Source organism: Colletotrichum acutatum (genome assembly GCF_030867785.1).
Source record: "Colletotrichum acutatum strain CBS 112980 chromosome Unknown BDZ83scaffold_59, whole genome shotgun sequence".
NCBI lineage: Eukaryota > Fungi > Ascomycota > Sordariomycetes > Glomerellales > Glomerellaceae > Colletotrichum > Colletotrichum acutatum.
In genome coordinates this window covers 34,511-55,093 of record NW_026849053.1, presented here as the reverse complement: position 1 = coordinate 55,093, position 20,583 = coordinate 34,511, and the positions used below count along the sequence as shown (strand labels likewise).

At 53.7% G+C, this 20,583-nt stretch overlaps 6 protein-coding genes and 1 non-coding gene across 7 annotated transcripts; 4 read left to right on the top strand and 3 right to left on the bottom strand.

Annotated features, from left to right (window-relative positions):
* The first annotated feature begins 1,766 nt into the window (after window positions 1–1,766).
* BDZ83DRAFT_370700 (uncharacterized protein) lies at window positions 1,767–2,201 on the top strand. Its single transcript, XM_060502630.1, has one exon. It carries the CDS (start codon window positions 1,813–1,815, stop codon window positions 2,080–2,082), a length of 270 nt encoding a protein of 89 aa, XP_060363905.1. The 5' UTR covers window positions 1,767–1,812; the 3' UTR covers window positions 2,083–2,201.
* Window positions 2,202–4,093: 1,892 nt separating this feature from the next.
* BDZ83DRAFT_652680 (eukaryotic and archaeal DNA primase) lies at window positions 4,094–5,773 on the bottom strand (the record flags this gene model as incomplete). Its single annotated transcript, XM_060510546.1, has 4 exons — window positions 4,094–4,256; window positions 4,321–4,928; window positions 4,979–5,538; window positions 5,584–5,773. The coding sequence occupies 4 exons, from the start codon at window positions 5,771–5,773 to the stop codon at window positions 4,094–4,096; spliced, it is 1,521 nt and encodes a 506-aa protein (XP_060363904.1).
* An 813-nt stretch (window positions 5,774–6,586) lies between these two features.
* Window positions 6,587–10,294, top strand: BDZ83DRAFT_624893 (uncharacterized protein). Its single transcript, XM_060508469.1, has 5 exons — window positions 6,587–6,941; window positions 7,165–8,691; window positions 8,778–9,304; window positions 9,356–9,623; window positions 9,678–10,294. Exons 1-5 carry the CDS (start codon window positions 6,763–6,765, stop codon window positions 9,952–9,954), a joined length of 2,778 nt encoding a protein of 925 aa, XP_060363903.1. The 5' UTR covers window positions 6,587–6,762; the 3' UTR covers window positions 9,955–10,294.
* BDZ83DRAFT_t173 lies at window positions 10,245–10,333 on the top strand. The gene has a single exon. It is a non-coding gene; the product is annotated as a tRNA-Asp (tRNA).
* A 590-nt stretch (window positions 10,334–10,923) lies between these two features.
* Window positions 10,924–11,775, top strand: BDZ83DRAFT_753102 (uncharacterized protein; the record flags this gene model as incomplete). The annotated part of the gene is made up of 2 exons (XM_060514303.1): window positions 10,924–11,161; window positions 11,216–11,775. The coding sequence occupies 2 exons, from the start codon at window positions 10,924–10,926 to the stop codon at window positions 11,773–11,775; spliced, it is 798 nt and encodes a 265-aa protein (XP_060363902.1).
* Window positions 11,776–12,901: 1,126 nt separating this feature from the next.
* Window positions 12,902–15,425, bottom strand: BDZ83DRAFT_624888 (methyltransferase domain-containing protein). Its single transcript, XM_060508468.1, has 11 exons — window positions 15,153–15,425; window positions 14,914–14,958; window positions 14,702–14,792; window positions 14,584–14,606; window positions 14,483–14,501; window positions 14,247–14,369; window positions 14,125–14,147; window positions 14,010–14,047; window positions 13,813–13,950; window positions 13,277–13,696; window positions 12,902–13,188 (listed from the first exon to the last, which is right to left on the bottom strand). The coding sequence occupies exons 1-11, from the start codon at window positions 15,201–15,203 to the stop codon at window positions 13,140–13,142; spliced, it is 1,020 nt and encodes a 339-aa protein (XP_060363901.1). The 5' UTR covers window positions 15,204–15,425; the 3' UTR covers window positions 12,902–13,139.
* A 1,098-nt stretch (window positions 15,426–16,523) lies between these two features.
* BDZ83DRAFT_370605 (S-adenosyl-L-methionine-dependent methyltransferase) lies at window positions 16,524–18,642 on the bottom strand. The gene is made up of 10 exons (XM_060502629.1): window positions 18,505–18,642; window positions 18,309–18,411; window positions 18,217–18,239; window positions 18,101–18,119; window positions 17,891–18,013; window positions 17,777–17,799; window positions 17,641–17,678; window positions 17,414–17,551; window positions 16,922–17,344; window positions 16,524–16,856 (listed from the first exon to the last, which is right to left on the bottom strand). The coding sequence occupies exons 1-10, from the start codon at window positions 18,532–18,534 to the stop codon at window positions 16,823–16,825; spliced, it is 954 nt and encodes a 317-aa protein (XP_060363900.1). The 5' UTR covers window positions 18,535–18,642; the 3' UTR covers window positions 16,524–16,822.
* Between the last annotated feature and the right edge of the window lie 1,941 nt (window positions 18,643–20,583).

Genomic DNA, 20,583 nt, shown 5'->3' with positions numbered 1-20,583 from the left:
CTTCTCAAAGCTGTTTCTGCTCTTACACCGCTGCACACACCTGACACCCAACTTCGAAACCATATCCCTGTCTTGTTCAGCCTTCCTCCTCCCACCATTCCGAAGTGTCAAACCAACCAACCGGCACGCTGACGTGCCCCAAATCCGAGAGTGACCAGGGGGTGGAGGGGGAACCACCGAATAAACTTGAGAGACACTATAACACCAAACAAACGCGGGATTTCGTCACCCGGTGTCCCGGTCTGGCGTCATAGGCAAATCACACAGACGCGTAGCCGACATCACTGGGCGTTGCTATTCCAAGACATTTGGTGTTATGCGCCCGTTTAGTCCAGGCCGCGATGCACTAGGGTAGGGTAGGGCAAAGGTGGTGCAGTTCTCGCAGCAATTAGGGGCTTATGGGTTTTTTGAAGGGTCGATGGGGTCCAAAGGGTCTTACGACGCAGGGTAACTGATGGTATACAACCTTCATAGAGCGGGTGAAGAGGATGGGGTGTGTGCATTTTCTCACCGCATAGTTTTTCTCAGAACAGAATGGTCTCTCATCTCGAGATGGTATGGGTTACCGTCGCGCAGCACACTCCTCCGCCTTCCTCTGCATCGTCGCCCCGGAGTAACAAGGGGTCTTGTCTATAGACTGTTTGGAGAGTTAGAGGTCTAGAATGAAAGGGACCCTGATGCTTTCCTTAGATCCTTGATTCTTCTTTTCCGGGGTCATCATACGTGGTGTGACGCCAACCCATCTGGGGAAGAAATCCGGGTTGTGGTGAGCAGATGCACTCATCTCATCGTCCGAGACTAATGTAATGTATGCAGCTTGCCAGTACATAGTGTACGGCCCCTCTAGCGTTTTGATCGACCGTCAACGTCAACCTCGGAAGTTGAAGAAGCTCGCAAAGTTGGGTTCCGTGAGGAAAGGAAAGGGGCCAGATCCAGACCGAACGGAAGGGGGTACGTTACGGCCCCTCTCTAAGGACCATGTCCCCATGGCCGGGAGGCGGGTGGGTGAGGTGAGTGAGAGAGGTCGAGACGGGCCTAGCCGCTGGGGGGGTGAGACTTTGAGGGAACGACTGACCTCATTGTGCATGAGTGAACCGTTCGCCCAATTCGAGGAGAGGGGTTCCGTTTTCCCTGGTTTTTCTCAGCTTGTGCCTGGTTCTGATTTCGTTCTGGTGCAGTCCAGCCCTTTTTTTTGTGTGTTGCGGCGCGGCGCTTTCATGGAAACGCACACGCCCTAGTCCCCGTCCGAGGCAAGGTAGGGTCCCAAGAAAACGGAGTCCAAAAAAGATTGGTACGAAATTTGATTAGGGGGAGGGGGGGGGGAGGGAGACAAAAAACCAAGGCCACGATGTTTTTTTGGTCTGCACCCCACGATGCCACGATGGGGAGTAGGCGTGTTATCGGTTATTGCATACGAAATAGTGCAAAACCGTCAAGCAACACACGTCCGTCCGTTTCCCCGACATTGTGAATAGCTTCTAGAGATACACCACCAGGTCTAGATCTCTGTCGAGCGCAGACACACACAGAGCACTTACTCCCCCCCCCCGCAAAGAACTGTTGTCGTTGGCACAGAGCAGCAGGAGAGCAGAGCCGCGTTCGGGCTGTTTCCTTTTTGTTCGACTGCTTAGCTGGCCTCAACTGAGATTTGCCAATGCACGCTTCAGCTCGATCTCCACGTCGAGGTCATGGTGGAGAATCGGCGAAGAAATCAGGAGGGATTAAAAAGATGAGCCCGACCTTGAATTCGAGACCCCTCCCTCGGCATCGCGAACATGAGGAGTCTGGAATCTCGTCGGCTTCAGCCTTCAGATGGGGCGGATGAACCTCTCTAGAGTTGCCATGCTCACACTCCTCGCCGTCAAAACCCGGCCTTTCACTCCACGCCCAGGGCCCCTTGGCTCGACAGGCAGAATAAACAGTAGTAACCGGTTTCCGAGCGCATCTTTCGCGTTCCGGACCCCGGAGGAGCGAGTTTACAGCCCTGGCAGGAAGCCAGCAACCAAGCTCATCCCCCCAGTCCAGACAAGCTCCTGTTCCCGTGTAACGGTTCGCAAGTCCAGGGTGTTTGACGAGGGTTGAGCCTGGAGGGGAGACAGACAGGCAGACAGACAGACAGACAGACAGAAAGAGAGGTGGTCTAGACCGCTCCACGGCCAGACCAGGGGCCAGAGGTCGGGGGAAGCGTTCTGGACCGGTCCACATGCAAAGCAGAAACTCTGTTTCAATGCTGCGTTACTGAGTTGGACTCTGAGGTTGCACCAGGAGTCCAGGACCAACTTGCAGCGGAATGTCATCGAGAGTCATGTCTAGTTCCTCATCAAATGGTCTCCAGACAGAATTTCACCTCCCCCAAAAGCCGTGGCAGCCCTATCGCCACAGCTCCAGCTCCAGCCCGGACTCTGGAGTCTGGTCTCGTCCACCTGGCTCGAATTTTACCCAGTTGCAGGGCAGGGGGAGGCCTCACGAAACCTTTCCCATAGACCAGACGGAGATCCGAGGCAAAGGGCAGCCATAGTCCGAGCGGGTGATCACACGTTTCGTTCCAGTAGACAGCGCATCGCGAATAATAGAGAGTCATCGCAAACACATCGCTGAAGCCCCCCCGAGCAAATGACAAACCTGGGAGAGAATTAAGAGGGGCAATTCTCATCGGATTGATTCGACCTGCAAGCGCCGCCGCGTGAACGAACGAAAAGCACCCGGCCCCGCGCCAGCTGCTTCGGGATTTGTGACGATCTCCCCTGGCTAGATGCAAAGAAAACCATAAAACTGTCACCAGACGCCACGGATTATCGAGCAAGTCCGCATCTCGTGATGCCCGAGGTGCCGTGGCATCCGGGGCTTCCATTAGATGACTGCACTTCCAGACAGACGGACGGACAGGAACAGATAAGACCGTCAGCTCGCACGCACGCACGCCCCCTCTTTTAGGACTTACCCTTACCCAGGTTCATGAAGGCTATTCCAATTAAACTCGCAGCTCGCAGCTCGTAGCAAACAGGCTTGTTTCTTCTCCTTCAAGCAGCGCTGCAGGTAGGTAAAGTGCTGGTTTGGGTAGTGTAGAAGGGGAACTTCCGCGGAGTCGGCCACGATCTAGACCTATGTGGTCTTTGTATGCCTCTCTCTGTTACAATCCGACGCCGAAAGCCAGAACCTTTCTTTGTTAAGAGTTGAAAGCCAGAACCCAAACACAAACGGTCCCGTATTTTAGTCATTTCCCGCTCTTGTTACCCCAGCAAATCCACCACGGTATGGTCCGCGAGTCTAGTATAGTCCGATCGTGATCGTGAAACCCCAGACTCCCGTCATGTCACCGAGCGAGCCGAGGGCAAAAGACAAAGCCAAAAGATGGGAGGGAGGAGCTTGATACCAACGAGGGGAATGGGAACGAGACCGATGGGGTGTTCCCGACGGAGAGCTTGCTTCATCAAAGTCTCGACGCTCTCCGGTTCCGATCAAGGCGGAAACATTGGCCAGCTTTGGGCTTTCTTCCTCCATCTGCTTCACCGTCTGTGTTTGAAACGAGACACGGCGGGACACCTGGGAAGTGTCAAGCATTTCACTCAAAGACGAGGAATACATCGGATGGACTCTTTGTTTTCTTCCTGCTATCCTCGAACTACGCTTTCCGCAAGAAACGAACATAAACCATGACATCAAGTTTCCCTCCCGCCCGCGCGTTCGCGAACCCTGCCCAATCCTTCGTCAAAAAATTAAAGTAGAATAAACGCCGATTTATCGCCATAATGTAGTTTCGCGAAAAGACATTTGCCATCGTTATCCAACGCCCTCCCCCTCCAACACTCTCTGCTGCAGCATTTCGCTGGCAACAGGGTCCAGACCGCCGTGGAACCCGTCTCTTTCATCAAGCCACACGCTTCGTTAGTGAGGCAGCCGCTTCCCGCCCCCAGGTATGTTCCGTCGGCGAGCTTATCAACACAAGCCTTGTGGCAGAAAGCTTAGTTATGTGCTTGCTCGAGCTAAGTCCCTGCCTCGAGAGAGGACTCTCGAACCACTGGCCGTGACTGGCCGTGAGAGACTCTGCCGCGAGTCGCGAGGCACATTATTACTATGAGGCCTCTGGCTACGCTCACCCCTCCATCTTGACATCTGTCGCCTTGTCGAGGTTCTTTAAGAGGTAGCTGCGCTTAAAGTACTCGTTGGGATGGACGATTGTCTCGAGTTGTGCAGACGTGAACACGCCCTCATCCTTTGCCTTTTTAAGTTCCTGCTTGTGCAAGTGCTCGAATACACTGGGGAAATGTTAGTGAATGGTGCCCAAAACGGTAGAGAACGAAACGGAGCACTAAGACGTACCGATTACACGCCATATGGAACTTTTGGTTCTCCTTATCCTCCTTGACGCCCTGCAATGTGGCTCGGTCGCTCACACCCATGCCTTGCATCAACGTGGTCAGGTTCTCCAGGTTGAAGTGACGGTAGGGGCAGCCGTGGGCCTCGCCCGAGCCGGGCGGGTGCTCGGTCAGGATCTTCTGACAGCTGAACGGGCTGTAGCCACCGCCGCGACGGTTTGTGTCGCCGCCGACGTCGCCGTACACGTGGCGCACGTTGTAGCGATACTCCTTGTTGAATGTGTCGTCTGTGATGTTGCGGAAGCTCTGCCGCCAGAAGACGAGGCACTCTTCGAGGTTCAGGCCGATGCCCTTGAGGAAAAGAGAGTATTGCAGGCGGCCAAAGTGCTTGAGGTGAGCATCCCGGCGCAGCGAGCGGTGGAGGTGCGACATGCAGGCGGGGAAGTGTTGTGAGAGGTTGTCAATGTTGCGGGCGGTGATCTCGGCGCCGGGCGGGGCGCCGGTATTTGAGCTGTATGAGCTGTCTGGTGTGATGAAGTTCTTGGAGAGGTGGTCGAGGATCGGGGTCAGACGGTCGTCTTCGTCGAGTCGGGGAAGAGCGCGTGCGGTAAGCTGTTCAACGTCAGTATTACCCAGACTCCGTGGCCGTCTCGTGAGCCTACCTCTAGTTGTCTCTCCAACCGCGAAACGAACTCTCCGTTCACCATACTGGCCTGTTCTCTCCCTGGTACGAAAGCCTTGCCTGCCTTCAAGAACACCTTGCGCTGCTCGACCAGCTCCGGTACCCGGGCCCAGTCAACCTTGAACCATGTGTCGTCTTCTGTCGCGGCCGTCTTGCCCCAACCGCGCGACATGGCCGCCAGCTCGGACGAGTACTCACGCTTCTCGTCATCCGTAACAGCTTCCCACCAGTCGAGATCCAGGCTACCGACAAAGGCGGCCCGCTCGCTCATATCGTCGCTGTTGAATCGCAAGCGGAAAAGCATTGTCTCCACGCGAGTGAAGCGGCGGCGGAGGTCCTCGGTTCGGGCAAAGGCTAGGCGCAGAATAAAGTGGCTGTAGTGATCCTTTTGACGCTGGGCGAAGAGCTTCGGTGAGTGCGAGGTGTTGGACTCGAGCGGGAGGTACTTGTCAAGAATCGGCTTCATATGGTTCGCGACTTCTTGGGGGGATTTGTTGCGGAACGCGCAGGCCTCCAACTCGGCAAGGACTGGTTGAGGATCTGGTTAGTGGTGGTAAGAGATGTAGGAAATATTGGCAGACGCACCCCTTAGCCGGTCAATGGCCCATTGTTCGAATTGCTCGAGGGTAATGTCGGCCGTAGGCGCGTCGGTGTAAAAGTTGAGTCTGTGGGGGTATTCAAGTTCCTTGTAGACAGGGGAAGCAAACTGTTTCTTGCGGTGGTCGACGACATTGCGCCTCTTGGGGTCGATCCGGTTGAAGTCGTGTCGCAACATATTGGCGTTATGTGGGCATGTGTATATGAGAAAGTCTTCCGTGGGCTTGGTGTTGAGGGCAGACGAAAGTTGGAAATGTTGCTGGGGACTGACTCTGGCGCCGGGGAGACGCGTCAGGTCGCGTCGTGGGGCATTTCAATTAACCCAGTGTTGGCCAATAAGAGGCAGCCGAAATCAGCCATGCGGGTCTGCTATCTAGAGTGCTTCGATTATGTCAGCTTTTCTTCATGAGCCTTATGTAAGCACCGGATCTCAGTGTACAAGTAAGAGCATCGGTCGGCGTATTCTCTAATAGAGGAATTTCTTTGTTTTCCATCATCTCGATACTTACGAATGCACCATTGTCACTTTGAAAACTTCGGGCTTCCTCTTTGGCTGAGCAAAAAGTCCCGTGAACTAGTTTATATGCATGATAGCGCAGAAGTCTGCCTAGAATGCATCATCATTGCGTGCTACACACCGTAGCGCGCACCAGTTCCTAACGTCGGTGTCGGAATCGTCAACATGTCGCGATGGAGGCAGCCAAGGCAGAGCACACTAGACAATGTCGTCTACACAAGGCAATAGCTCCAGCAAATCAAGGCCAAGCAATTCCCTGAAGCAGCGTATCTGCACGGCATCACGTTTCTCGACGCGCATACCGACGCATACCGGCAACTCCAAGTCAACGTTTGGTGCCCAGTCACAGCGTCCACGGCGCCCCGCGCGTGACCTGCCGCCGATTCCTAAATTCAGGGGACCCACCACACCTCCGGGGCACCATGTCAGCCTCAACCGCGGGGCCGCTTTCCAGGCATCCCTTCATCAACACTCAATCTCCCAGCTTCTCACAGTGGGATGTTCTTCCGTCTCACCTCAGTCCTCAGATTCTAAAGCTGTGATGTGCGATTTCTTTCTCGCCCATTGATTTGGAGTGAGAACCTTGACGCGATTCCTGATCCTCTCTCCACCTCCCCTGTACAGCACCAATGCTGTCCTAGACCGTCAAGATGGCGTCCCTGTCATCTCTGGGTCTGAACCTCCGCCTCGCCGATATCGATGAGAACCTCAAATCTCATCCCGCGGCTCTGTCATGGCCCAAAACAAGCTTCACATCGAGCGGACCTTCATTGAGCCATGACTTTATCGATGATGCGCCGTGTTTCGCTTACACAGAAGTCTTTGAAAGGTACGCCATGCATTTGCCTCATCAGGATTCGAATTATGAAGTTCCATATGTAGCAGTGTTTTTCAATATTACCTTTCAGTTCCTGAAACAGTATTGTATACATTCGATCCTACCACTGTGCCCTATCCTCATGTACAGCGCTGCTGTCTTCCCGCTCGCGTTACAGTTCACGAACGCCCGCGAGCAGACTGGCTGACTTCTAGGTGTTCCTTCATTCGCACAGCGGGGAAGTATTCCAAGCAGTTTCGCCTGGATCAGGGGTCTATTTACCTCTCTATTCCTCTCCAACTTCTCAGCCAGCTTTCACCGTTTCCAAGAACCGCCTTTCCAAAAGCATAGAAATCGAATACCAGAGTTTGACACTACTGCAATCACTTGCTATTGCTGTGCCCTCGCCGTTCGACCTACCCGATCTGTTGAAAAACTACGCCACTCTCAAGGCTTACTTAAACCACCTCGAGAATGTATCGCCATCGCACCCTACAACAGTCGAGCTTCGTCTACTCGTCCGCGACCTGCTCCTCGATAGAGCACTATTCGCTGGAATCGGCACTGAAGTGTACCGATCAAGCGGCATACTATCTATCGGCCAGCTTCACGACATGCATCAACGAAGCGTAGATGCCGGCTTAGACGACCTAGATGCCTGTTTCGCTCTAGGTCTTCTTCCAGATGTTCTGGATGACGCGTTCCTCGAAGCCTTGGCATCCAAGTTTACCGAGCTTGCCCTTGCTGGCGATCTCACTGCCTTACACAATCTATGCGAACCCGTCGTCCGCACTGGTGAAGTCGAGTGGCAGACGAACCCCGACTTGCTCCTTGAATTGCTCGACAGAGGTCGACTGGACATGTATCGCTATGTTCTAGACCTGGCGTCGCGAACAAGAGACAAATCCACAAGCCAGCCCGGGCCGTTCCTGCGAGACATCACCAACGACCCCCTCCATGTCGCCATAAGGCTTGGCCACGTTACGCAAGTGGAGAGACTTTTACAGCAGGGAGTAACCTTTCTAGGTGTTTACGCTGACAACGAGATGGGCGGCGGCACAGAGCATGTAGTCTTGACACCCTTTTCTGCGGCAGTCTACTGGGGGCAGGCCGAGATTGTTCGCATGATACTGCTGCGAACACCCTTACCCGAGGGGCTACGAGAGGCAGTCGCCATCGCAGTCTCTGATGATAACACACAGATTATGGAAATAATGCTGGCATTCGGCGTCATGGACGTTTCAAGGTCGACAGGTCCGGATGATACATTCGACTGTTTCGCCGACCTGAGCATCTTGGAGTCAACGCCAACCGTCGCAATACCTCGAGTGTCGTCCGACCTAAATTGCACTGGGACCCAGGCGGACAGTGTTCCCAGCCTGACCGGTAGCCACAATATCAACCATTGCAGCGGGCCATGTAGCCGTCGCCGTGATCGAGCGGCCGAGGCCCCCAAAGAACGAGTCCGCCGCAGATGCTCTCGCCACCGCCGGCGACTCCTAGGCCAGAACCTAGTCTCTTCTATGCACACATTGTGCTCACAGTTTCATGAGTCCTGCGACTGCTCGGATCACGAAGAAATTCGCGATCTTGCTGAAGACTACGTCCATTCTGCTACAGTGTGGGATCGTGGTCTTTGTGTATTCCGTGGCCTGATGCAGGATAGCCCACCATCGTCGCTTGGGGAGGTTTTCGACGTACTGCTGGTGGCCAACGCCACGTATTTAACGTTGCTTTCAAGTGACGATTCCCTATCTCTCCAGTAAGCCATTTCTCGCATTTCTCCTCGAACGGCGCCCCCTCATGTATAGTCCTACATCTAGGCAGCCAAAGCTGACATTAATGTAGATTTGTTGATGACCTCGACCGGTGGCGCTCTATTCTACCAGCCTCATCGCAACTCCTCTTCGATGAGCTCGCATTCCGCATGTGGGCATACACGCCGTCAAGTCAAAGACCATCACAACTTGACCCAGAACTTCTACCATATTTCCAAGACTTGGCTCAAAACCTCATTTCACTCGAGAAGCGCAAGGAGACCATACCGTCAAAAATTTCATCACCTGGCATTAGGCTTGCAGCTATACACAGGGCGTTCGATGACCAAGAAACACATGTAGGAGTCAGTAGTAGTCAGGCCCAGACGATACCGGGCCGATCACAGTCGGGGCAAGCCTCCTATGCCAGCTCTTCGACCCAACGCGATGATCTCGTATGGGCGGACTTTCTACATATGGAACGCTTTGAGGAAACTACTCTCAGACAGCCGGCTCCTTCGCTATCATTTGATGGAGGCTGGGAGGACGTTCTCTCGTCGACCACGATGCTGCTCCTCTTCTCAGTGGCTTTCTCCATCGTGCTTGCACTGATCCTAGGTAAGTGTAGCGTCACACTCGCTCGCGACTCGCACGCTAATATTCCTCCAGGCCTGCACTCTGGGTCGGCAAACGCGTTCACCGAGACCTTCACTGCTACGCCTCCGGGATATCTTCGTTGCTGTGCCCTACTAGCAGAGTACCTCAGGATGCATGGCATCTCGGTTCAATCCAGTCAAGCTGCTGGCCAGCTTTCCATCCCACCATTCGCAGTACAATCACCGGCAAACGGATCAGACGCATGCATCACGCCGTCGAGCAGCTTTTCATCCCTCAGCACACTTGAACTCCGCCGGAACGTATCGTCCTCGAGCATAAGGTAAGCCGCAGGTCACCCAGTTCAAATCTTGACTTGTGCTCACACCTTCAACAGCAGCATCGGCAGCGCAGCTGGTTCGACGACGTCTCGCTCGACGCCGCGCGACCACCGAAACCGAGGCGACAGACTACAGTGTCTCACACCACAATGCACAAAGACATTCTCGAGCGTTAGCAACCGCAACAAGCACCTTCGCGAGGGGTGCTCGTTTAATCGCGAGAAGCGACAGAGGTATCCGTGTAGGAATGAATCTTGCACCAAGGTTTTGACGACGAAGTGGTATCGGGATACGCACGAGAAGGAGAGATGTCGCTTTCGGAGAGGCGATTGACATAAGTAGGACGACACATTGAATGGGGTAGCTTTCGACGGCGCATTGATGTTGTGGTAGTGCAACTTGTTCCAAAACAGCGGCCTACTGGCCCATGATAATGAATACTTGATCAATCAACTTACGAGAAGGACTAATTTGGGAACCATTTGCAACTTGCCGACCTTCAGGAGATGGATGTGGGCACCGTGGGAACTGGCGCTAGAGGCACAGACATTTACGATGGATATATAAGTCCACTAGGCAGCTCTCACCCCAATCAACTATCACTGGATGTCAACATCCACTAATCCCCGATAGTCTAGTGGTGAGGATATCTGCTTGTCATTGAAATCTCAGCGATTCGCAGGGGACCGGGGTTCAATTCCCCGTCGAGGAGTACTCTTTTGCATTTTTGCCAATTGGACCCATCAATTTTGTCAATCATCATCGTAGCTATTCAATCAGCTTATTTTCAGACACGAAATGGCTTGGTTTGTATAGATTGGCCCTGTTGAGCCCATCGATGCATCGCGACACCCTCAACCCAAACCCGTCCAGCACGTCTCGAAACCATACCTCAAGCCACGTAGAAATCTCTCTGTCCTACGCCGTGTTCTCGAAAACCACTCTGGGTTACTAATAAACCTGACCCCGTCTTGGCAGTGCACAAATAGCTGGCGGATTCCGTGGCGTCTAGGCTTCAACGTTTCGACTCTCCGAAACGGCACTACTGTTTAGGTCAACGCTGACTAGATCCGTCGCTAGGACGTTTAAAATGAGAACCTCACCCCTCCATCGCGCACAGTCGACTTCGAGGTGGGGGACAGGGCAACGGGTTTGCAATGGAAGGAAAGGAATCGAGCAAAAACACAATGTGTCCCATGGCAGAGTGGCTTCCACTCGCCTCGATTGCCCAATGTCCACCTACCCTTTCACTCGGATATAGACGACAGGAATATCACCAAGAAATCGTCACCGGAATTCGCGATGCACATCCTCGCAGTGCTCCTCTTCGGTGTCGTGTTCCCGGCATGCGCGCGCTCGGAGAACCGCTTCCGCCGCCCGCCGGGCCCGGGTCCGGCGGGAGACTTCCGGGATAACCCAGTCTACACACTCGGCGACAATATTGACTTGCAGTGGGAGATGGACCTCAAGAACATCGACCTGATTTTGTGGCAGCAGCAGCCAACGGGGAATATCAAAGGTCCCTATGCCAAGCTCGCATGTGAGTCTCTACTACAGGATACACCTCAGGGTTGCGTCTCACACCATTGCAAAGCCAATTCCACAGTCAAGAGCCTGCTCTGGACCGTAGGCTACGCAGGTTCTCCTTCAACAATGAATCCAGATCTGAGCCAGGTCTACTTCCTTCAACTCTTCAAGACGGGACAATCGGGCAGCAGCGCGACATCTCACTACTTCAACATCACCGAACCCGACAGCACATCAACGTCAACAACACAACCCGCGACAGCCACCACAACAGCCCTCGCCCTCGCATCAGAAACACCAACATCAACCCCAGACTCCTCCCCAGCACAACCACCAACCCACCCCGCGGACGAAGACCAACTCTCAAGCACCGCAGTGGCAGGCATCGCCGTCGGCGCGACGCTCGGCGCCCTCATCCTCCTCGTCCTCCTCGCGGGGCTCGTCCGCAAATACGTCAAGAGGAGGCGGGACATGGCCGTCTATACGGAGGGCGACATCCTCGTCTACGCCGAGCGGCAGCTGCAGGCTAAAGACGAGGCCGCCGCGTGGAAGCTGGAGTTGCCGGCGCACAGCCGCGAGCGGTTCGAGGTGGAGGCGTGCGAGCTGAGGCACGAGATGCCTGCTTAGCCTGTGGGTGTTGGGATGGAGAGGGGGTGAAACGTGTAGGAAAGGATGGGTGTATGAGGGTGAGAGATTTGAAGTTGGGAGAGAGGTTGGAGAACTCCTATGCTTAGTCTCCTTTCTATTGATGAAGCGGTTGATTTCTGGATTTTGGTTGCACCTTGACCGGTGTAATGAGCTTAGCAAAGTGAGAACCTCTATGAATCAATGACTGAAAGAGCATTTCTCCTCGTGTAGAATGAACAAATGCGTGAAGAAGACGTATAGATTAGCCCCTCTCGATCGTTTCATGAAACGTCGATGTCAAATAGTTCTTACCGCGCTCACGGGGCTTGATATCAGAGCAAAACTTGGCCGAAACAACCAAGAGTGAATGCGGCATACAGTAACAGAATAGTCTCCTGAATCCTCAAAGGCATCGCTTGTTGTATCATCAACCATGAGGAGCTTTATGATCGACATCAACCGTCATATACCTACGCTCCTGATGTAATTGAGGCCGAGAGTCAGTTGCTGCCAAAGGAAGGGGCCCTCGGTAGCATTGTAGGACGCCAAGCCAACCGCTGAAAGAGACTCAATTAAGCACTGTTCAACATTCCCACGTAAACAATGAGTTTATCACGGTTGTCAAGCCTTTCGGCTTACGGACGATGAAATTTTAAGGCCCGCCTGCTGCTATGAATGGCGCGCACACACGTAGCCGTATTCGACCATGCTCGCTTCCATCGCCTTGGAAATCATTCTCGGGTTCTCAAATTCGATGCAACGAGTCCAGTAGGTCTGTTTCCGAGTGGATTCTCTCAGATTGTTTGTATATCCATCGTACACTGGGCACTTGAGCTCAAGTCAGAAACTCTCAGTCGACGATGCTGGAATAGAAATGGATGACAAATTTGTGAGTGTGATTTCTTCAACGCAACAGCTTCTATCGCGTGTTTAGGTGTTTTTTGCGGGGGATTTCAAAGTTTGGTTCGCAGCATTGTCTCTACTGTCTTTTGCGAGCGCGTCGTCTCGGCGGGAGGTTGGGTCCGGATATAGCAGTTGGGTTGAATGGGTGATGGCTGGAAGTTCAGGCCAGAGAAAAGGCGGGCTGAAGAGGAATGCTGACTTTGAGTTTTCAAGCACGAGAGTACAGCCATCACATTTGTCACGTTCTCAGGATTTCTTCGTCCACATCCTTCATTGCTCACCCATACACTCCAAGTGGTTCATCGCATGTGTCTACATACAAGCGATTGGCTGTAGAGTCTACTTCGTGAGACTGACAGACACGTCATTCGGCCATCAGATATTTGCATCAAACCACTCAGTGTAGAGAATAACTCGGTGTAGAAAGGTCTGGGTCCACCGGCAACCAATGTCCAGATACCTTACTCCTGGCTGGGCTCCTCATGGGGCTTCATTCCGTACACGGAGTACCTGGGATCAAATTAGCTCTCGTCATCATCCACAGACCCAAAGACCCAGAGATGAGCCGACGAAGAAGGCGGAAAGAAAAAACACTCACACGTTCCAGAACCCATGAATAGCAGTATTCTTGAAATCATCCCTCACCCCCGCCATGAAAACGACAACTTCCTCCCTCGTCCACCCCAACACGCGCGTAAACAGCGCCATGGCGCCCGGCTCGATGCCCTCGAGACTGCACGCCCGGCCCCAGACGCCGAGCTCCTGCAGCTCCGGGTTCAGCGGCCACGGGCTCGTGGGCCACACGCGCTTGTGCTCGACGACGTCGACGAAGCCGGCCTCGCTGAGCATGGAGCGGAAGCGGGCGGGCACGGTGATGGGGCGGCCGATGAGTTCGGTGCCCTCCATCATGAGGGTCGACCAGCGCGCCATCGGGTCGTCAGGCTTGAGGGTGCCGTCTTGGCAGAGGATGGGGAAGGCGTTGTCTTGGAGCTCGATGAAGCCGCCTGGTTCTAGGGCGCTGTGGTTCGTTGGTCGTTAGAACATGGGGAGTTGCATGAATGCACGTGGGCATTGCGTGGTCGTGACAATGAGTTGGGAGAGAGGGGGGGGTAGATGATGAAAGGAGGTTCTTACTCGTAAGCACGACGAAGGAACCGTTCCCAGCTCTCGAAGCATGCGTTCATGTGTCTCGCAAAGATGAAGTCGAAAGGCTCCTGCCACGTCCACTCTTTCTCCACATCGTCGACTTCGAACTTGCAGTTCGGCGGGACGCTGAACAAGACAGTCTGTTAGCTACATGGTTTCAGGGCATACTGCGTGGTTGTACTTACAATTCAGGCTGAATGGGACTTAAATCCACGCCAATGACCTTTCGGGTTGCCAGTGATGTTAACACTCGTCATACACGCCATGAACCCAACAGAGGGGGACAGAACGGAGTCATACCACTGCTTCTGAGTGTTTATCCGCTATCAAAAACGGTTAGTCGAATTCCCGTTCTGCAATGGGAAAGGGTCGTCGCTCTCGCTGAGGAACTAGTCGGGGAAAAAGAGAAGGGGCAAGCTAACCATATTCTTCAGCCCAAATACCAGTTCCGGTTCCAATATCCAAAACGCGGTTGGCGCCCTGGTTCTTGGGACACATGCAGAGTTTGCCATCCCACGTCAGCGTCCAGAAGTGATGCTGGAAGTCTATTGTTTTGTGGACGGACATGTCAGCCAATGCCTGAAGTCGCCCGGTCGATTGCCTTTTTCTGACGAGAACCAAGCCCGCCGAGTAAGGTAGAAGAGAAAGACTGGCTCACCTAAACGGTCTTGTTCTCTCTATGTTCCAAAACGAAAACGCAAAGTCAGATTTATCCTGGAATGCAATAGGAGGCAGAAGGTATGGTTTGTTGAGACTTACGGCATCGTTTGGGAGGATGTACGCTACACGTATCGTCAGCTATTTGGATCGCGAACCCAGGGGGGGGGAAAAGAACCACGAATGAATTCATGGTCTCTAGAGAAAGAGAGTAACTTACTTCCATCGCTGAGACTGTGATATGTGCGCCCGTTTTCCCTGCGGTAGTCACGGATACTCGTTCTTAGGGTGTCTGTATCAGTGTGGACGGACTATGAAGTAAGGAACACCGAAGTCAGTAAAGCGAACAGGGAGCACCAGGGCTGCGAAATTTTGCTGCAAGATATTGCAGAGACTCCTCAGGCGGTAGAATGCGGAAAACTTTGACCTTACCGTGCCGCTGGTCGAAGACGCATCTGATCCGAACTCTTGTGCCTCCTATTAAAGTAAAAGCCGCAGGTGTCAGTTTTCTCTTTTCCGAACTCTGTGATTTTGAATAGACAGAACCGGAGGAATTTATTGTGATTGATTGGACTTTTTTGGGGGGATAAATTTGCCACCGGGAAGATATATAGGCTCCATCGAAACGGGCCGGCGAAGGGTTTGGTGGGGGGGGGGGGGGAAGAACTCACGATGACCTCGTCGGGCTCGGGAGTCTGTTGAGCTTGGCCCGCGTCAGCCATTTCGTTTTTCGATATCCCTCTGTCTCCTCGATGTGTGGAACGGCGGATAGACCAAAATCGTCAATGAAGTAACAAAACAATCACTGCACCAAATTCCAGTTCGTATCAAGATGGAGAAATAAAGTACAATCAAGAAAAAGAATCAAGAAGGAGGGAGGCCTACGAAAAGGAAGCGATCCAAACGTCTTTAAATCCCCTCTCCCCTCTCTGCCTCCATGCCATGCGCCAGACCCCATCGCACCAGACCCCTCTTCCCTTTCCCTCCCCTCCCCTCTCTCCATCTTCACAACCAAAACCCCTGCTTGAATTCCACCATACGACCTATCTTTGGGTTGCTTTAGCATCCCCCCCCCCCCCTAGCACTCTAGGTACGTGGTACCTTATTACGCGCCAACGGGACCAACGGGACCAACATAAACCGTCGGCGGATTGCGAAGAAGAGGAGAGGAGGGGGGAAGGGAAGGGTGCTCCGCTCATCCGCTTATGCGGATTCGCCATTTTTTTTTGTCTGCAAGCAAAAGAACTGCAGTATAGGGTATTCGGCCGTGATTGGGCTGGTCGTGGGCGGGACGATGTGGCACACTTTGACGGTCTCTTCCGGCCGCAACGGGGGGATGGATACAAGTCGACCGGGGTGCGGACGATTTAGCGTGCCCGCTTAGCGCTATCGGATCCTGTCGAATGGGGGAGGTGATGGGCTGATAGGGGTGGTTCATCCATCTTTTTATCTTTTTGCTCGTGTTGCAACTTGTGTTGGAAGCACTTTTTTTTTCGGTCTGCCGGTTGGATCTTTCTACGGGCAGATATATGTACACAAGTACAAAACGTAGCAAAAGACAAGGTGCGGATAAGGTCCAACGTGCCCCCCCCCCTTCCCCCCCAACTCCCTCCCTTTGGATATGAGGCTTGGTCCCTGTCTATCACTTGTGATGGTATCACGGTTGCGAGGTGAGGTAGGGAAGTAGGTGATTGCGACTGCATATATCACGATTATTGGAGGTTGTAGCTTTGGAAGGGGCATCTGTTGTACCGTGGACGCGGGGGAGGTATTTCGGACGAGCCGGGCAGAAGTGCAAAGGACCTGGTGTCAAGAACATCTATTTCGGTACATTGAGACTCTCACCCCGGGCTTGTACGCGAGGATGATGACGATTTGACGAGTTTGATCGTCTACTTGCTTCGGCCATGACTTGAAACGAGCGAGATGTATCTCGAGGTTTCTATTATCACAACACACGGAGCCTGAAGGAGGGGATAACTCGGTGCCTCCAAGTGCGGTGATGTGCCTATCCTAGGCGGGTGCCAGATGTAAGATTATCAGAAAGGATCGAACCCAATCCCAGATCTCAAGTAAAAAGGATTGGTCTCGTCCTCATCGCCATGGTTATCATCCCTGGCGGCGGACGGACTGAATTTCCCGCCGTGGAGTTATCTCTCCCAGTAGTCTTCGAGTTGCTTCTAGGTACCATGGTCCAAAAGTATTCTCCCCAACGCCACGCAAAAGAGAAAGAGCATACAGTTATACAAAGTCCCCGGGGTATCATGACTAGATCTAATTCGACCAAATGCAATGTCGTTTCCCCATCCAGTCGTTATGTTCTCTTCCCCTCATTGCCGTCTCAGGCGTAGGGTTTCCTCCCATAGACACAATACCTGCAACAAACCGTCAGTGCCAAACAAGTCGAGCACGCGCATAAACACAAAAAAGACCAACTCACACGGTAAAATAAGCATGCACACTGCCCTCGCGAATCTCCCTCTCGACCTCGTCGCAAAAATCGCGCGTGTCCTCCTGGGACCAGTGCAAAAACTGAGTAAAGAGGTGCATTGTCGAGGCCTCGAGCGCCTCGAGGCAGTTCTCGCGACACCAGATGCCAATCTCCTTTTCGCGGGGGTGGTCCACGTCCCAGGGCCCAATGGGCCAGACGGTCTTCTCCTCGACAATGGCTTCGAAGCCGGCGAGGTCGAGCAGCTGCTTGAAGCGCGAGGGGGTGTCGCAGGGGCGGCCCATGAGCTCCGTGGCCTCCATCAGGAGCGTGGACCAGCGCGCGATGGCGCTGTCGGGAGCCATGGTGTCGTCGTCGCACATGATGGGGAAGGAGTTGTCCTGGAGTTCAATATAGCCGCCGGGCTCGAGATGGCTTTTTTTTTGGTTTGGTCAGTCTACACAGAGGTCTTGCCGGTGTGCGTAAGCTTGGTAGAGTCCTTACCCGAGAGCCTTTTCAAAGATTTCGACCCAGTCGGCAAAGGCCGTGTTCATGTGACGAAAGAAGATGAAGTCGTAAAGCTCCCTCCACGGCCAGGGTTGATCCAGGTCGAAGATTTCGTACCAGAGATTGGGGGGCACACTGGAGATGATACTATTCAGCTAGGCGTTGGTTTTGGATTGGGAGCTAGAGCCTCTCTCGAAAGGATTGCGCGGGCTGTGTTTACTCACGCAGTCAGTTGTATAGGGCTTAGGTCGACACCAATGACCTTGGTCTTATTGTTAGCGAGCAGTCGAACATCCGCACCCGAGCCACTTGTGCGAGAACAGAACGTGGCGGGGGTGGTGAAGGTTAGGCAGGCCTTACGACAGCTTCTGGGTGGTCGTCCGCTGCAAATTGGTAAATCGTCAAGATTCAAAAAGTCCGCTCGCGCCGGTTGAAGCAAGAGGGAGCGAGAGTGTGTGAAGGGCAAGTCCTCACCGAAATCCGAGGCCCAGTGACCTGTGCCAGTTCCACAGTCGAGCACGCGCGCCGCACGCTCACGTTTGGGAGAGTTGGCAAGGCGTGAATTATACGTGCGAAGCCAGAGATGGTGTTGGATAGCTACGAAAGAGGCCCCGTTAGGAAAAAAAAAAAAAAAAACATCCCTTTGGAGGGGCGGCAACACGGCGAGACTTGACGTGTACATACCTAGGCGGATACATTCGTCCTATTGAGATTAGCCGATGAAATGAAGAGAGTCCTGGTAAGCCAAAGGAACCATGCAAAGACAGGCATGACAAGCGGGTTCACGGTGATGAACTTACCCAGTCGTTGGGCAGGATGTAGTCTGATAGACTGGAGTCAGTATACGGCGCTCTCGTCATCCATGGAGACATTGTTTTGATCATTTGCTCACCTCTTGATGGATAGGTGCGGCCAAAACGCTGCTGAAAGGCGAGCTGGATATCCGAAGTCTCGATGGTTCTCGTCGACGGGGCTCGTCCATCATGCTGTGATGACTGGAAGGCGTCAAGGTTAGGGTGTGTGTGTGTGTGTGTGTGTGTGTGTGTCTGGAGGCTGGAGGTAGACGGGCACGTGGGGGAGTTTGTTACATAAGACGACTTTGTTACATACGGAAGCATCAATTGTGAGGATGGATTGGTTATCAGTGCCCGTCATCAGGCTGTCGGCATCCGTGGCGTTGTCCTCAGTGGCGTCTACGGAAGGCCGGTCTGAGGCGGCGTGGATGTTCATGTCGGCGTCGTCAGAGTCTGCCGCGTCATCCACCACGGTCTCCGTCTCCGTCTCCGTCGCCGTCGCCGCGGCGAAGATGAGGGCTTGGGCTTCGGCGAGCGTGGATGCGGAGGCGGGTGCGGGTGCGGGTGCGGGTGCGGGTGCTGGTGCTACGAGATCCTCCTCATCGTCAGAGGGGTCAGGGAACATGTCAAGGTCGCTGACGTAGGATTCTGCGTCGTCCGAGGCGGTCGCATCGTTTGCAAATGCCTGGCCAGACATTGTACGCACCTCTGCCTGTTGGCCCGTCGCGGGGAAGAAGTAGAGAAGAGAGAAGTTGGCGAGTCCACCGGCGATGATGAGACGACAAGGATGAAATTTGCGCAATGGTCGGGTTGGGCGAGGAATGTCGTCGGGGAAGCTTTGGCTTTTTACTCTCGCGCTTCCGGAGCTCTCTCTACATCCGTCATGAAGGTACTTCCCCTACCGTTCTGTTGGGTGTACCGAGTACTACTCTTCCGGCTGTCCACCTCACCTTGGGTACATACCAATACTATGGATAGGTACCTAGGGGAATAGGTACCTAGGGGGATAGGTACTCCTTTCTACTGTTGGCGGCCAAAAAGTGACCTCCTTGCAACAACTCCCCGCTGACAAAATGAACGGCCCCCCTCTCCCTCCCCACCAGTTGGTCGCTGCTGGAACTCTGTTGGAACCAGGGTACAAACATCTGGCAGGAAGGAGTCTTTTTTCGCAGCCCCCAGGGGGAGGGGAACGGTTGGTGCAGTGCCCAGCCACTATCGCGCAGCCACTGTTGGGAGAGGGGACCAGAAACCCTCCCCCCCGGTCTCCCCCCCTTCCGCCCTCCCCGGGCTGGACGTGATTGGTGCTACGCCGCATGCGTGGGCTCATTCTTGCATTTTTCTCTCGCAACGGGCGCGGGAGAGCGAGAGAAGAGGGGGTAGAGAGAGAGAGAGAGAGAGAGAGAGAGTTGGTCGCAACGTGTCACCGATTTCGTTTCCAATGGTGGATTTTGACGATGATGAGAAACAAGTATCTCAAAGTTGAGGATTCGAACGAACCGGTAACTCTCAAGGTCCAACAAACAATTCGCAACTCTTGCCCTGTACTCCGTAGCGTCTCGTCCAAGGCGCTTCCAAGTTCCAACCTACAGGTACCGTGTTGTCTTGGAAAGCCAGGATTCATCGTCGCTGGCGGAATCCTGTATTGGCCATGGCTAGTTGGGTTGACGACACAGGTCAAGTTGATAGGAGACGTCAACTTCAACTTTGACATTTCACGAATACTCTGTGCCACAAAGCCAAATCTACCGTGTATCAATTAGCAAACAACCTTCAACTGACATTCTTCAAGCACCTACCCGCGTCCCACCGTCGATCCGGGGGTGGACGTGACACAGCATGGCCCATGGCCGCCTGTGGCCCCTGGGCTGACGATTCCACGCCGCAACCCGCGCCCACGGCTTCGGGTCCAGGTCCGGGTGTACGCAGTAGGTCTAGCTGTGCTCTAGGTCTACCTACCAGTACAGTAGTACGTACGTAGGTGCCACGCGGGCCGCACCAACGCCTTGTTTCAACTCCATCTGCACCCTACTTTACCTCCCTTACCGCAAGGTACGAACGTAACAAGCAAACAAACATGCAAGTGTTCAATGTTTGCCCACCCTGCAGCCTCTTGGCGTAAGCTTCTCCGGGCTTCCTTAGGTGGAGTCTTCCATTAGGTCTTTCAGGCATTTGCCAGCACCGAGGTCGACACCGAGGAGACCTTGGCCTGATTGGGTTGTGTTTGTATCACCATGGCTGGGCAGCTCGACCTTTGCAGCCTTCATCACCACTGCCTGATGCTTTCTATCAATGTTTCTCATTCAACACCTGATTTCTCATGTATGAGTTGCCATCTCACGCTGGTCATCATCATCCGCCGTGCGAAGCTTACAT

Bases quoted from the DNA above. Each gene is read 5' to 3' on its own strand.
- BDZ83DRAFT_370700 (XM_060502630.1), top strand. From the start codon at position 1,813: ATGGGGCGGATGAACCTCTCTAGAGTTGCCATGCTCACACTCCTCGCC.
- BDZ83DRAFT_624893 (XM_060508469.1), top strand. From the start codon at position 6,763: ATGGCGTCCCTGTCATCTCTGGGTCTGAACCTCCGCCTCGCCGATATC. The intron at 6,942-7,164 runs GTACGCCATGCA...TCATTCGCACAG, and splicing joins TACACAGAAGTCTTTGAAAG to CGGGGAAGTATTCCAAGCAG. The intron at 9,624-9,677 runs GTAAGCCGCAGG...CACCTTCAACAG, and splicing joins GTATCGTCCTCGAGCATAAG to CAGCATCGGCAGCGCAGCTG.
- BDZ83DRAFT_624888 (XM_060508468.1), bottom strand. From the start codon at position 15,203: ATGGCTGACGCGGGCCAAGCTCAACAGACTCCCGAGCCCGACGAGGTC. The intron at 14,148-14,246 runs GTTAGCTTGCCC...CGTTTTTGATAG, and splicing joins TATTTGGGCTGAAGAATATG to CGGATAAACACTCAGAAGCA. The intron at 14,048-14,124 runs GTATGACTCCGT...GCAACCCGAAAG, and splicing joins ATAAACACTCAGAAGCAGTG to GTCATTGGCGTGGATTTAAG.
- BDZ83DRAFT_370605 (XM_060502629.1), bottom strand. From the start codon at position 18,534: ATGCTTCCGTATGTAACAAAGTCGTCTTAT. The intron at 17,800-17,890 runs GTGAGGACTTGC...ACCAATTTGCAG, and splicing joins TCACTGGGCCTCGGATTTCG to CGGACGACCACCCAGAAGCT. The intron at 17,552-17,640 runs GTGAGTAAACAC...TATCATCTCCAG, and splicing joins AGCCCTATACAACTGACTGC to TGTGCCCCCCAATCTCTGGT.